The sequence below is a fragment of the Embiotoca jacksoni genome, unplaced genomic scaffold (genome assembly GCF_022577435.1).
Source record: "Embiotoca jacksoni isolate LCO1_2020_lvr unplaced genomic scaffold, fEmbJac1.0.p SCAF_48, whole genome shotgun sequence".
NCBI classification, from domain to species: Eukaryota; Metazoa; Chordata; class Actinopteri; family Embiotocidae; genus Embiotoca; species Embiotoca jacksoni.
Genome location: NW_027185401.1, coordinates 787,609 through 802,500, shown reverse-complemented (window position 1 = coordinate 802,500; position 14,892 = coordinate 787,609). Strand labels below are relative to the sequence as shown.

Below are 14,892 nucleotides of genomic sequence, written 5' to 3'. Positions count from 1 at the left end.
AGAATATGTTCTTTTAGCTTTGAGAAAGTGACTTTTTTTTTTAACTATTTCATGATATTTATGCATTAAACAGTTTGACAATGTCCAAAAATTACAAACTACTTCAGGCTGAAAATATGAGGAAAAGGAAACTTTCGCATCAAGGTGACGTAGAAATAAAAAATTTAAAAAACCCACAAAATTTTATGTAAAACTTTCAGAGAAAAAGTCGAGAAAAATAAGTTTACTCCTGTTTATAATCTGTTTCGATCCTTTACCGATTACGATGATTATAATAACACTGACGACGTGTCCTCTTCCCCTCCTCCCGTCTCAGGTCTTCCTCCGGGAGTCTCTGGAGCATCGCCTGGAGAAGCAGAGGGAGGTGGAGGTGCTCCGAGCAGCCATGATCATCCAGGCTCACGTCACGGGCTACATGGCCAGGTACGTATCGGGCTGTTCCAGCAACTCGACAGCTCGACGGCAGTAATTTACTAAACAAACAAAAAAACTCATCATTTGCCGTCCCGACACTCGAACACACCAGGAAGCAGTACAGGAAGCTGCTGCGGTGCGTTGTGGTCATCCAGAAGAACTACCGGGCGTTCTACTGGAGGAGGAAGTTCCTGCTCCTCCGCTGGGCGGCGCTCACCTTCCAGAGGCGCGTTCGAGGGCAGCTGGCCCGCCGCGCCTACGGCCAGCTGCTGGAGGCGAGGAGGAGGAGGAGGGAGGAGGAGGAGGAGGAGGAGCACCGCAGGAGGATGGAGCAGGAGGCGGAGCGGTGAGCGGCTGCTTTTGTTTGTTTAATACTCACCGTGTGAAGCGGTGGATCCATTTTAGCCGAGAAAAACAGGATCCGTTAAAATACAGAGGTCACGACCCCCAAAGGCTCACCACCAATTTATTCAGTTCAATTATTAAAATTAATAGTTTTCTTCGCGTAAAAGTACAAGAATTCATATCAGATTTGTTCCGTTGTTTGTTTGTTTTTCCCAAACTTTACTTAAAAAAAAAAATTCTATTTAGTTTTTCATCCTCATGTTGAAATGAGAATGTGACGTGAACACGCGTCCCCGTATAACTGTACATACCACTCTTCTTCCAAATAAAAAAAAAATATATATATATATATATAATTGAAAATATATATTTATGTATTTTCCATAAAGTATTTTTCCTTATACAGTGGTCTAAAATTCAGTTTCAAAGCCCACTTCCCCAAAGTCAGGACACAATCCTGGTGCCTTATTATTTGGATTTATTATTAACAGTCCTCATTGGGAATCAATTGGAACATAAAGTCTAAAAACATCAGAATCAGGCTTAAAAACTGTTTTTATTTCTGCATAATTCTCCTCATCCCCTTAATCCCCGACGATTCTCATCTTGTCCTGACCTCTGTGTTTCCGTGTTTCGGTGTCGTGTTGTTGTTTTTGATGACTAGTCTATATTTTCCATCTGAATTTAATAATCTTAAATGGGTTTTGTGAGACAGGAAGTGCAACTACTATTTTAGCACACGACGTCTCTTATTGTCTGTTCAGTCAGCTGATGTGTGTGTGTGTGTGTGTGTGTGTGTGTGTGTGTGTGTGTGTGTGTGTGTGTGTGTGTGTGTGTGTGCGCGCGCAGGGAGAGACGGAGGCTGGAGGCCGAGAGACTCGCCAGAGAGGTACGATGATTATCGATTATTGAGGAGCCGATTTAAATGGAAAACAGTGGATTACCGATGATTGTTTGCTTGTTTACTTTTATTATGACACTATTTACTGTGAAACGCCCTCTTTTTGGAAAAATGATCAAGTATTTCATTATTTTTTGTTTAAAAAAAATTCCACTTCTTTAAGTGTAGATGTTTTGCAAAGTGATGCAAGACAGCAAAGTCCTAATGTTGAACTATGAAAAATAACATTTCTTGAACCAATTTAACTTGGAAAAAAAAGAAAAGATTTTTCTGTGTCACAAATGGGTTTTGGCACCATGAGCAGCAGTTTAAGTACAGGTTCTTTTCTTTTAGGTGGAGGAAGCCAGAAGACTGGAGGAGCTGCTTCGTGCCGAGGAGGTCGCCTCTACGGTTCCTGAACCCGAAGTCGCGGCCCGCATCGTCGCCGGACGCCCCGGAGGAGCCGGAGTCGGCCGAGGTCTTCGAGGCGGCGTCGGAGGAGGCCATCCGTCCCCACGAGGCGTCTCAGGTGGAGGAGATCCTGCGACTGGAGCGGGAGATCCAGTCCCTGCAGAGGCAGAAGGAGCGCCAGGAGCTCTCCCTGACCGAGGCCTCCCTCAACCGCCTGCAGCAGCTTCGCGACCAGGAGCTCCGGCGGCTGGAGGACGAGGCCTGCAAGGCGGCGCAGCAGTTCCTCGACTCGCTCAACTTCGACGAAATCGACGAGTGCGTGAGGAACATCGAGAGCTCCTTGGGAGTCGGCGAGGCGGACGAGAAGGAGAGCGGACGGACGAGAAGCGGCGAGGAAGAGGAGGTCGACGAAGGGTTCGGGGCCGACGACGAGGCCTTCAAAGACTCGCCGAACCCGAGCGAGCACGGCCACTCGGACGGCCAGCGGACCAGCGGGATCCGGACGAGCGACGACTCGTCCGAAGAAGACCCGTACGCCAACGACGGCGTGATCCCGCCGCCGATGCCGCCGACCGCCCTGCTGCACCAGCCGCTGCCTCTGCCGCCGCTGCCCGCGGCCTGCCACAGCGCCTCCTCCAGCGGGGACTCGGCCTACTGCCGCCCCCAGGCTTCGTCGGAGGCTCAGTCCGACGACCTGGTGGAGCTGATACCGCCGGACGAGGATTCCGACTACGACCAGGACGACTACGACGAGGGCGCCATCGTGTCCAGCGGCAGCGTGGCCTTCTCCAACCCTCGCAGCGGACAGTGGTCTCCCGATTACCGCGGCTCGGTGGGCACCTACAACAGCTCGGGGGCGTACCGCTTCAGCTCGGAGGGGGCTCAGTCATCGGTGAGTCGGATCTCGGTTGGAAGGTCTGTCGAAGGTCAGCCAGCCATTAGTCCTCTACTGGCTGATGTTCAGATTGTCTTCAGTAAACTTGGTTTCTATTAGTGACTGAATGAGAAAGGCCCAGAGTAGTTTCAGGTTTGAAGTAGGGATGTCACGATACCAGAAATTTGGACAACGAACACGTTCAATAATGCCAACAGCAAGTCTCGAATGTCTAAGTTCTGTGGTTTTCCTTCCAGTTTGAGGACAGCGAAGACGACTTCGACCGGTTCGACACCGACGACGAGTTGTCCTATCGCCGCGACTCGGTCTACAGCTGCGTCACGCTGCCGTACTTCCACAGCTTCCTCTTCATCAAAGGTAGCTCTTCTGCTCGGCCGCGCTTCTCTTAAGAAACTGAGTAAGAGGAAAGTAAAGATCCGGGTTTGTTTGTTTTCGTTCTTCCTTCTCCAAGGCGGTCTGATGAACACGTGGAAGCGGCGCTGGTGCGTCCTGAAGGACGAGACCTTCCTGTGGTTCCGGGCCAAGCAGGAGGCCCTGAAGCAGGGCTGGCTGCACAAGAAGGGCGGCGGCTCGTCCACGCTGTCCCGCCGCAACTGGAAGCGCCGCTGGTTCGTGCTGCGGCAGAGCAAGCTCATGTACTTCGAGAGCGACAACGAGGACAAGATGAAGGGCGTGCTGGACATGCACACCGCCAAGTAAGGACGAGACGGCGTCGTTTCAGAGGCGTCTTTTGTGTCGCCGATAAGGCCTCCTAATGTAGTAGCGACAGTAAAAAGAGCTGGAAGAAGGAGACGCCTTTCCACCTTTTATTGTTTTATAACAGAGGAATTTCTGGTTTTTCTTTCCACAGAGAAATCATCGACAACACCGGTAAGGAGAACGGGATCGACATAGTGATGGCCGACAGGACCTACCACCTCATCGCCGAGTCTGCCGAGGACGCCAGGTGAGTTTTGTCTCGGATGATTTCATGTCCTTTCATGTCGAGTCCGAAGTGTTTGATTAAAAAAAAACAAAAAAAAAAAACGTACAAAAATAAAGCACTCAACGAACACAAACAAACGGGATCGAAGAGCTTCCGACAGGCAATCGATAGTCCTCATCGACGCCTCGGAGTCTCTGGACGAAAGCTCCTTCAGATTGTAGTGTCCTTATCGATTAACACGAACACTAACATAAACGCGTTATTAAATTATAGGTTACATTATTAATACAGTTATAATTATTTCTCACACACACACACACACCCACTCAATCACAAACAGTATAATGAGCAGGAGGTATAGTCGCCATAGGGTCGATGTGCCGGTTACCCTTGGCAACACATCGATTTCCTCTCAGAGGGACGGTCCACTTCTTCCACGTCTGCTTCGTGTGTGTGTGTGTGTGTGTGTGTGTGTGTGTGTGTGTGTGTGTGTGTGTGTGTGTGTGTGTTGGCAGCAGGTTTCCAATGCCAGCCTCTCTCTCAGTGTGAGACAACATCAGCTCCATATGTCTGACACAGAATCAGTCTGAGCACAAAATTATCTTCATTCCCGCATACATTTCATATATTTATTATATTATTATCATATTATATTATGAGCGTTTGACTTTTCCTCGGGCCAAAAGTAAATTAGATGTTGTCCAACCATTATTTTCATCCACTGAAAATCGAAATCAGGAATGTGTCCTCTTGATTTGATTGTTTTTATGTATTTAAAGCATACATGTATAATTTTGTACAAAAAAAAAAAATATATATATATATATATAAAATATATTTCATATAACACTGGTGTCTCTAACCATCAAAGTTGTGGTGGTCGTCCTCTGTAAAAGCTGTTGCCATAACCTTCATATCCCGGTCACAACTATGATGGTTGACGATGATGTCGTTTCCATGGTTACAGTCAGTGGTTCAGCGTGCTGAGTCAGGTCAACGGGTCCACAGAGCAGGAAATCAGAGAGATGCACGACGAGCAGGCCAACCCCCAGAACGCCGTGGTGAGTACCCCGAGGGGGAAGCAAAGCACTCTGGGAAAATTGAGTTTTTTGGGTTGGTTTTTTTTAGGAGGAAGAAATACTCTCTTGAAATGTTTAGTTTCGTCTTAATGTCTGTAAATTCACATCAAAATGTTCTCCCTTGCATAAGTCTTATCTAGTCTGTAAAGTCAAGAAACTTCATCGCTGACACAAAAAAAAAATCCTAGAAAACAAACATAATACAAACGTTTCCGGTTTTCCCTTTATGTTTGTTTGTCTATGAAGTCAAAAAGCTTCAGAATAAAACCTCATGAATACGCGTTGTCACGTCAACACGTCTTTTCTTTATCAGATCAGCCTCTGCACAGGTCTTTTTTTTCTTTTTTCATTGATTTAATACATTTCCACCATCATTATATTCAAATTTAAAGGAACACTCTTTCGTTATATATTCTCAGAGCCCCTTGTTTTGAACTTTGAACCCTTTGTGTGTGTGTGTGTGTGTGTGTGTGTGTGTGTGTGTGTGTGTGTGTGTGTGTGTGTGTGTGTGTGTGTGTGATAATTGGTTTCTACGGGACGGAGGAAGGTCAAACTCATTATCCACCCGCCTGAACGCTGTGACTGAACTCTCTCTCTCTCTCTCTGTGTCTCTTCAGGGAACGTTGGACGTCGGGATGATCGATTCGGTTTGTGCGTCAGATAACCCGGAGAGGTGAGGAGCCCGCATCAAAACACACAATCACGTACATACTGTATTTATCTGGAAGTTCATTCTACACGAACCAGAGCGGAGGAGCCGATAAAGCGTCAGTTAATAGAAAGAAAAAACAACATCGATCTTTATTGAGGCCTTTTCGTCCTGTTTGGCGTCAACATTTTCTAGATGTGGCCGCTGGTACGTGAGCATTTGCTATTTGAACGTGGACCTGAAACTTGAGAAAAATCTAACTTTGCGTCCACATTTTTTTTGGGGGGGGGGACATAAAGAAGTACACGGGGCGCCAAACCTGGCGGGAAGGGGTAGTCGGGAGTGACGATTATGTTGCGTCCCACCTCCTTCGAAGCGCATTTAAAAGTCTTTCCGAGTCATGTTGGACAACCCTGTTGCCACGGCGCCACAGTTCAGGTGGTCTGCGGCGGGTGTTTTCCTTCAAGACGCCATCTGACAAACGTCTTTTTTTCACCAAAACAAACAGATCGCACAGTTTGCAGAACAAATAGTCGATTAATCAACACCTCAGCTCACAAATCGATATTTCCCCCGACAGGCCGAACTCCTTCGTCATGATCACGGCGAACCGCGTGCTGCACTGCAACGCCGACACGCCGGAGGAGATGCACCACTGGATCACGCTGCTGCAGCGCTCCAAAGGAGACACCCGCGTCGACGGGCAGGAGTTCATCATCCGAGGTGACGACGCGATCGCAACTTGTTTCCCTCATCGGACCTCAGTTTGTCGGCATAGAATTCAAAAGGGCAGATAAACGTCAGAAGAATCGACTTTAAAAATGTGTAAATGTGGGGAAGCTCATTTAAACTCCATCGCTTGTTTTTAAGGATCTTAAAGAGGAAATGAAAACCTGACTACGTGACAGAAGACGACGATTATTTTAATGGCATTGGCAGGTCTTAGGACAATAAATGAAACCGAACGCGCTTTCAAACTTTCGGGGGTTTTGATTGCTGCAATTGAAGTGAAAAAAAAAAAAGACGGAAAATGTTGGCAAGAAAAACTTCAGCGTGGTTCCTTCCTTTCCCGCCAGGCTGGTTGCACAAAGAGATGAAGAACAGCACGAAAGCCTCGCTGAAGCTGAAGAAGCGCTGGTTCCTGCTCACCCACAACTCCCTGGACTACTACAAGAGCTCGGAGCGTAACGCCTTGAAGCTGGGAACGCTGGTGCTCAACAGCCTCTGCTCGGTGGTCCAGCCGGACGAGAAGGTCTTCAAAGAGACCGGTGAGTCTTTTTTTTTAAAAAAATGTTTACTGGTGTCGATTGAAAGATTTGAATTTCGGCTTCGCAAAAAAAACTAACAAAGAACAATAAAAAACAGCCGTACCGCGTCATTAAACCCCGAAACCTCCTCACAGGCTACTGGAACGTGATCGTCTACGGCCGCAAGCACTCGTACCGCCTCTACTGCAAGCTGCTGAACGAGGCCACGCGTTGGGCCAACTCCGTCCAGAACGTCATCGACACCAAAGCGCCCATCGACACGCCGACGCAGCAGCTCATCCAGGACATCAAGGTAGGAGGCCGTTGTTTAGAGGGAGTTCCCGCGGAGACCGTCGGCGCTCGTTTCGAGTCGAGCGTCTCGTGCTTGAAAAGCCTTTTCGCTCTCGTGCAGGAGAACTGTCTGAACTCGGAGGTGGTGGAGCAGATCTACAAGAGGAACCCCATCCTCCGCTACAGCCACCACCCGCTGCATTCGCCGCTGCTGCCGCTGCCCTACGGAGACATCCACGTCACCGGTGAGTCGCACGGATCGTAAACAGAACAAACGAATGCTAAAATCCTGAATGCGTGTTGTCGGTTCATTTATTTCCCTCCTTTTAATCTGGGTTCAAATACTGGAGAGCTGAATTCCATCCAACTGTGTGATACTTCATGTTTTAGACTTTGAGTACATGTAAATATTGTTTCCAAACTCACTGATATCTGTCGTAGTCTACTGTATCACATTTCATGTAAAACTGATCAAAATAGGATGTTGCATGCTGGGAAAAATGCCACAGTCGATTTGAACAGAATCAAATGGTAGAAGCTCGGTCTTAATGATTGGAAAGATGTTTTTTGTTTTTTCTTTACTGTGTTTGATTTTAACGCAGAATTTATTAGAGAAGACAAAACGATAAAGAGTATTATTTTTTTTTAAATACAACACAAATATATAGTGTTTGAAACTAACTAATTATATTAAATTGACAAAGTTTTAAAGGGAATTTTAAAAACTCTTTTCCCAGACAGGGAAAGTCGGGAAATTTGATCATCTTTTTTTTAAGTCGTGGAATATTAGGGAATTTTTAAGTTGATGACATCACTTACACCCCCACCCCCCCCTCTCCCTTCCCCCCTCAGCTCTGAGGAACAGGGGCTACACGACGCTGCAGGACGAAGCCCTCAAGGTGTTCAGCTCTCTTCAGCACCTGGAGGGCGTGGCCGACCCCGTGCCCATCATCCAGGGCGTCCTGCGGACCGGCCAGGAGCTCCGCCTCCTGCGCGACGAGCTCTACTGCCAGCTGATCAAGCAGACGGCGCGACCGCCGCAGCCCGGCAGCCCCGGGAACCTCTGCAGCTGGAAGATCCTGGCCTGCATGTCCTGCACCTTCGTCCCGACGCGAAGCATCCTCAGATACCTCAAGTTCCACCTGAAGAGGTGAGCGGGAGACCGCCGGGGCACGTTTACACGTCCGGAAACGTGTGGATACCGAATTTTGGTGTCCAAATCCAAATCTCTCCGCAGGACTCGCGAGCTCTCGCCCGGCTCGGAGATGGACCGATACGCCGCCTACGCCCTCGACTCCTTGAGGAAGACTCGAACCAGGGAGAACGTCCCGTCGCAGGAGGAGGTCCGCTGCATCGTGGCCCGACAGGAAATGAGCACCACCGTCCACTGCCACGGAGGAGGCTCCTGCAAGATCACCATCAACTCACACACCACCGCTGGAGAGGTGGGTGGCTTTTCAATTTGTTCAACGGTGAAAGGTTTTTTTTTTTTTTTTTTTTCAATCTGCAGATTATTTGGACTACAAAATAATTGAAGTTGCTGTTAATGCCTTGAAAGTGTTTGACTTTTTTTTTTTTTTTACTGTTAACATCAAAACAGCTGCCGAGTGTAGATTTTTTTCGGTGTTTCTATTATTTTAATAAGTGGAATAGATTTCTGCATTTTAACCTTGTTACCCTTAAACTGATTTTAGAAATTCGTGTGTGTGTGTGTGTGTGTGTGTGTGTGTGTGTGTGTGTGTGTGTGTGTCAGGTGGTGGAGAAGCTGATCCGCGGTCTGGCCATGGAGGACAGCAGGAACATGTTTGCTCTGTTCGAACACAACGACACCGCCGAGAAGGCCATCGAGAGCCGCACGGTGGTGGCCGACGTGCTCGCCAAGTTCGAGAAGTGAGCGTCGCCGCGTGGCGTTTGAGCCAAACGTTTTGTTGTCTTTCCGGTCCTCCGTTAACATCTCGCCCTCCGCTCTTCTCTTCTCTTCTCTTATCTTATCTTCTCGGCTTCAGGCTTTCGGCGAGCCCAGACGAATGCAACACGGGCTGGAAGTTCTACTTCAAACTCTACTGCTTCCTGGACTCGGACAACGTTCCCAAAGACAGCGTGGAGTTCGCTTTCATGTTCGAACAGGTAAGAGTCATCCAGGCTCAATACGTCAATTAAAAACAGATTTGGATGGATTAATCTGCTCGTTAAATTTCTGGATTATTTTGACTACAAAGTAATTGTTGTTGCCTCAAGCAAAAGTTAATCTCTTGAAATTGCTTAACAAAAGTTTACATCTCCAAAAATGTTTTTTTTTTGTTTTGTTTTTTTGGACTGTTAACCAAACATAAAGATTTATTTTAGTTTTTTATGATTTAAATAAGTGGAATGGATTTCTGCATTTCGACCTAGTTACTCATCACACATCATCCAAAGGTTTGTATTTTTTACATTTGTGGACAGAAATTTGTCCTTTTTAGTCTGTTTATTTAAAAAAAAAAAAAAAAAAAAAATTAACAACAACATTCTCATTCATGCTGTTATTTAGTAGTTAATTTACAGCTTTGATTATGTGGAAGTAAAAATGTCTTCTTTTTGTTTTTAAATCTCACTCTGACCTGGTGACAGGAGGACAGAGAGACGAGACCGGAGCCGAAGAGGTTAACTACAATTTTCTCTGTCTGCCCTCTTCAGGCCCATGAAGCCGTCATCCGCGGTCGGTATCCGGCCCCCGAGGAGACCCTCCAGTTCCTGGCCGCCCTGAGACTTCAGTACCTCCTGAGCGACCACAACCCCCAGGTCAACGTCCCCGAAATGTCCCAGGTGTTCCCCATGGCGCGATTGCGGGCCCGGGTGCAGAACTCGGCCAAGACGTTCGCTCCGGGCGCCGGCTCGGTGGCCGACCGCACCGGCTCGTCGGAGAGGAAGCGCTCGAGCTTCCTGGAGGGGACGCTGAGGCGGAGCTTCAGGAGCGGCTCGCTGAGTCGGCAGAAGCTGGAGGAGGAGAACAGCCTGGAGGCCTGGATGAGGGAGGAGGTGGCGGCGGTGAGAACCAGCGTCATGGACAAGTGGAAGAAGCTGCAGGGGATGAACCAGGAGCAGGCCATGGTGAAGTACATGGCGCTGGTGAAGGAGTGGCAGGGCTACGGGTCCACGCTGTTCAACGTCGAGGTGAGAACGCAACACTCGTCGCTTCTACATTTACAACAGCAGTTTGGACTGAAAATTATTACGCATTTTATTTTCTACAAAAGGTGGGTTGTTTTTTTTGTGCCCCACTACAAATAATATCGAAATATTTCCACTAATACCGACCTGTATTGGTTAAAACCTCTTTTTTATATTCTTTTTATGTGAAGAAGTCAAAGCGGCGTTTTCTAGTGTTAGAGGAAGAGTTATTGTAAACTTACAAATGCCAAGGAAATAATGAAAAGCCGCCTTCGTGGTTGTTTCATTTGTAGACGCTCATGCTTGTTGTTTGTGTCCCGTCAGTGTCGGGACGGAGCGTTCCCCTCCGAGCTGTGGTTGGGTGTCAGCCGGGAGGCCATATCAGTGTACAAACGAGGGGAGCCGTGGCCCCTGGAGGTTTTCCCCTACGAACAGATTCTCTCGTTCGGCGCGCCGCTGCCCAACTCCTACAAGATCGCTGTGGAGGGCCGAGAGATCGTCTTCGAAACCCAAATGGTTCGTACAGCTCGAAAAATGACTCGGTCAAAGTAAATGATGTGAATTTTGGGACGTTGGTTATCTACGGAGGCCGGGAGTGTCCATAGAGAGAAAGACACTTTAAATCGTGGCCACGAAATACTGAACTGAGGTCACGAAATAATCAATTTTGGCCACGAAATACTAAATCAAGGCCACAAAATCCAAAATTTTGCCTCGATTTTGTATTTCGTGGCCGAGCGAATCCACGCTCCAAAATGTCCCCGTTATAAATGCTGAAACATACAGATAATCAAATGAAACGCCAACCTTTCATCCTGAAACATCTCTTACCGTGTAACCGCTCCTTTCCTCTGCAGGTCATGGACATCGCCAAGCTGATGAAGGCCTACATCAGCATGATCGTCAAGAAGCGCTACAGCAACTGTCAGTCTGTCAGCAGCCATGGCAGCCAGTGCAGCGCCTGGTGAACTCCGCCCCCTTTTTAACCTTCGGCCTCACGGCCACCTGCCGGAGAGCAGCTGGAGGGTCGAGCGAGGCCGCCGCCGCCGCCGGCAGCCGTGCGTGGACACCCGTCCTCTGCTCGTACCATCCGACGTCAGACTGACTCTGAATGCTGGAGACGAAACCACAAAACTCTTAATGTTAACTGGCTCGACTTATTCTTGACAGCTTTCCTTCCAAAACTTTACGACTTAATAGTTCAGTCGCGTTGCTCCTTTTTGGGTTAAGACAGCCTTAAAACGGAGGTTCTGTAAGAAGGATGTGAAGCGCAATGTTGGATTCAATTTTCCAAAATTAAACATATATATACTTTAAAGTTAAGATTTTTTTTTTTTTTTTTAAATGCAACAACTGTTTCTCAGAAAGTTTAACGCAACACTGTTTCCTCGTTCAAAAAGTGGGTGTGGCCTGTTTTGGAGGGAAAGCTGTTTAATTTCCCGATGCTAACCAGCTGCGACTGTTGCTGAGGTTTGTGTGAGTGTGTGCGCGAGTTTTAAAAGAACTCCACTACAGGCTGTCCGAATGTAAACAACAACAACAACAAAACGTAAAGCCTTCAAGCCTTTTTGCTCTGCTTTGACAAACTCTGGGACCTGACCTCCTCCGGGCGGATCTGTTCACTGTAAATAATATGCAGCTGTGCGTCTCAAGCATTTCTAAAGTTTGCGACTGATTGTTTCGATAGATTCCCCCCCCCCACCCCCCCGACGAGGTCTCAAGTGCCTGTTGAAACTGAAGCAGGGCGAACTCGAAATCTCGATCTCGCCTCGTCGACGCCACCCTCGTTTCCTGTGTAACCAGAATCTGAAAGGTGCTCTCACGTTCCCTTTAACTGCCAATGTATTTGTACGCCGCAAAAAAAATCGATCCCGCTGCGCAAGTCATTCAAGCCGAGAAGGAAATCTTGTTGTTTTTCTTTAAATCTGTGAGAAGTGAGAAACATGATAAATCCATATACGAAGTGGTGGTAAAGATAGATACTGAAGCTCAGCTTTTGCCGAGTTTGCAGTGTGTCGATCGTCAAAGACTTTGCAGTGCTGTTGACACCGAAGTATCAGTTGTTTTAATATCTCTGGTTGTATTAGACCATAATTGGCGATTTTTGATTTTTGATTTTTTTTTTTTTTTACGTGATGGTATGCAGGTGTATTTTCACACCTGCAAAGTACTTCCAAATATCCCTTCAAAACAACCGGACCCTCGAATAGTTTCGGCATTGCGGGAGGTAATCGTCAGTTTTGGCGCGATCAGTCAGATGTTCAGTTTGAATGATTTGTTCGGTCGGACCGTTTGCGGTGAAACATTCCTACAACATTTCACTGGAGCTCCGCGGGCGGCAGATCCATCCAAAGATGCGTGTGCAGGTTTCTTCCACAGTGCCTTGTTGTATATTGTGTACACTTATTTTGTTTTCCATGTGTGGATTCTTTTTTTTGGTATAATGTGCAATGTTATATGTATACAGTATATATTATATAATCATGTGGCTGTACATTTTCTACTGTAAGTCTTTGCCTTCTATTTTTTTTTCTCCTGAATGATGATCACATAGCAATTTCCTCAAGTTGTCAAATCTTGTATTTTTTCGCGACTATTTCAACTGGCGTTGACATGATAATGGTATGTTGTATTTTTTATGCGTATTAGATGTGTTATGTGTTAAACTGATTCTAACAATAAATGGTCACATATTTGAAGGTACTCTGCTATGTTTCTTTTCTTTATTTTAGAGAAGCTGAAAGTCAGGTTTCCCTTAACTTTCCCTTTTAGTGCCGAATTGGAAGCTGTGAAGCAGAATATTAGTTCAGCGTCGTAGGCCGAATAATGTCAGAGAGCTGCATTTTAATGAAGCACTAAATGTACCACAAAGTGTCGCATCATTTCTCCTTCCTGGAGGATCTGCAGAGTGTTTCCTTTAACTGGAAGTGTGTTATAGCTGAACTGGACTAACTCACTCCTGTTCATGAGGACGAGAACAGCTGAGTGCAAACAGACATACAGCTCAAAAGGAAAAGAAGAAAAGTATTACGAGGTAAATTTCCAAAATGTCAAAAAAAATTCATACTATAGCATGTCATCTAAAATATGAAGAAAACATCATATTATAGCATGACTTTTTTTACGTTCACAAACTTTAAAAAAAAAGTCATACTGTGGCATGTCGTTAAATAAAACAGAAAAAAAACCATTGTATGCTTGAACAGGCACAGTGGTACAGTGGTTAGTGCTGCAGCCTCACAGTGAGAAGGTCATGTGTTTGATTCCAGCTTGAGGTATGTATTCTTAAAAAAAACATAAGGGTATAGTATTATAGTATTACTTTTTTTTTCGTCCCAAAAATCTAAAACACTGAAGGCTGTAGTATGTTGTCTAAAATATGAAGAAAACGTCATACTATAGTGTGACTTTTTTTTCATCCAAAAATTATAAAAAAGTAATAAAAAAGTCATACTATAGCATGTCTTCCGAAAAGTAATAAAAAAGTCATACTTTCGGCGTGTTGTCCAAATTATGGATAAAAAGTCATACTATAGCATGTCGTCTGAAAAGTGATTAAAAAAAAGTCATACTATACATGTCGTCCAAAACAACCTTAACCCAAAAAAAGTCCAAAAAGTGACAAAAAAGTATGACTGTAGAATGTCATCCAAAAAGTAAAAAAAAAAAATCATCCAATCGTCCAAAATATGATAAAAAAAAAAAAAAAAAGTCACACTATAGTATGTCGTCCAAAATGTGAAAAACATTCCCTAACCCTGCAGACTTTGGTGGTAGTAGCAAAAATTCAAACGAGATTTTTGAAGGCCGAAGTGGAGAAGGGTTCCATGTGAACAGCAGTTGAACTTATCGTCCAAAATGTGAAAAAAACCGTCATACTATAGTATGTCGTTAAATAAAATAGAAAAAAAAAACATGGTATACTAGCACAGGCATGTGCTTTTTCTTCATATTTTAGATGACATACTATAGTATGACTAAAATATGAAGAAAAAGTCATACTGTAGTATGTCGTCTAAAATATAAAGAACATTTTTTATAATCTTTTTAAACTTTTTTTATCATATTCATCAAAAACACCGATACAAACAAAGGATGATGTTAAATAAACTGTGACATCATCGTTTGACAGTGATGATTGTCTTATAAATAGGATCCGTTCCTTCCAGGCACAAGACATACGCGCAATTAGTGCACAAGTCTTCAAGTTTTATGTATATAAATACACAAGTTAAACCTAAAACAGCAGAGACATTAACTTTACAAACTGCGTAAAGTCGGACGCACCAACACTTGACATTCTTCCTCTTCCTCTTCCTCTTCCTCTTCCTCTTCCTCCCTCTGGTCTGCCGCTGTCACTCCTCGAGATCTCTCAGCTCGCGTGTAGCAGCAGATCCATGAAACCGAACGCACCTCACTTCAATCATACACACGGCTCTTTGTGTATATAAATATTCTTTATACATTACATCCATATTACATTCAAAGGAAATAGAAATACAGCAAACAGCAAAAGTCACATTCAAGTCATTTCTGTGCTGCGCATTGCGATGTTGACACCCAGCCTCCTATAAGGCACCAAAAAAAAAAAATAGTCAAACGACCC

General features: G+C 45.5%; 1 protein-coding gene across 1 annotated transcript in view; it reads left to right on the top strand.

Moving 5' to 3' along the window:
- The window catches only part of myo10 (myosin X), a 99,794-nt gene extending 86,805 nt beyond the window's left edge, over nt 1–12,989 (top strand). The window contains 21 exon segments of the mRNA XM_069170012.1: nt 317–423; nt 527–760; nt 1,609–1,648; nt 1,994–2,085; nt 2,087–2,942; nt 3,182–3,302; nt 3,397–3,640; nt 3,796–3,891; nt 4,838–4,931; nt 5,567–5,622; nt 6,179–6,321; nt 6,675–6,866; nt 7,001–7,158; nt 7,258–7,381; nt 7,989–8,286; nt 8,374–8,581; nt 8,890–9,026; nt 9,143–9,263; nt 9,813–10,289; nt 10,611–10,802; nt 11,144–12,989. Of these exon segments, the coding sequence (XP_069026113.1) occupies nt 317–423; nt 527–760; nt 1,609–1,648; nt 1,994–2,085; nt 2,087–2,942; nt 3,182–3,302; nt 3,397–3,640; nt 3,796–3,891; nt 4,838–4,931; nt 5,567–5,622; nt 6,179–6,321; nt 6,675–6,866; nt 7,001–7,158; nt 7,258–7,381; nt 7,989–8,286; nt 8,374–8,581; nt 8,890–9,026; nt 9,143–9,263; nt 9,813–10,289; nt 10,611–10,802; nt 11,144–11,254 (4,101 nt within the window). The 3' untranslated portion in view covers nt 11,255–12,989.
- Nucleotides 12,990–14,892: the final 1,903 nt, after the last annotated feature.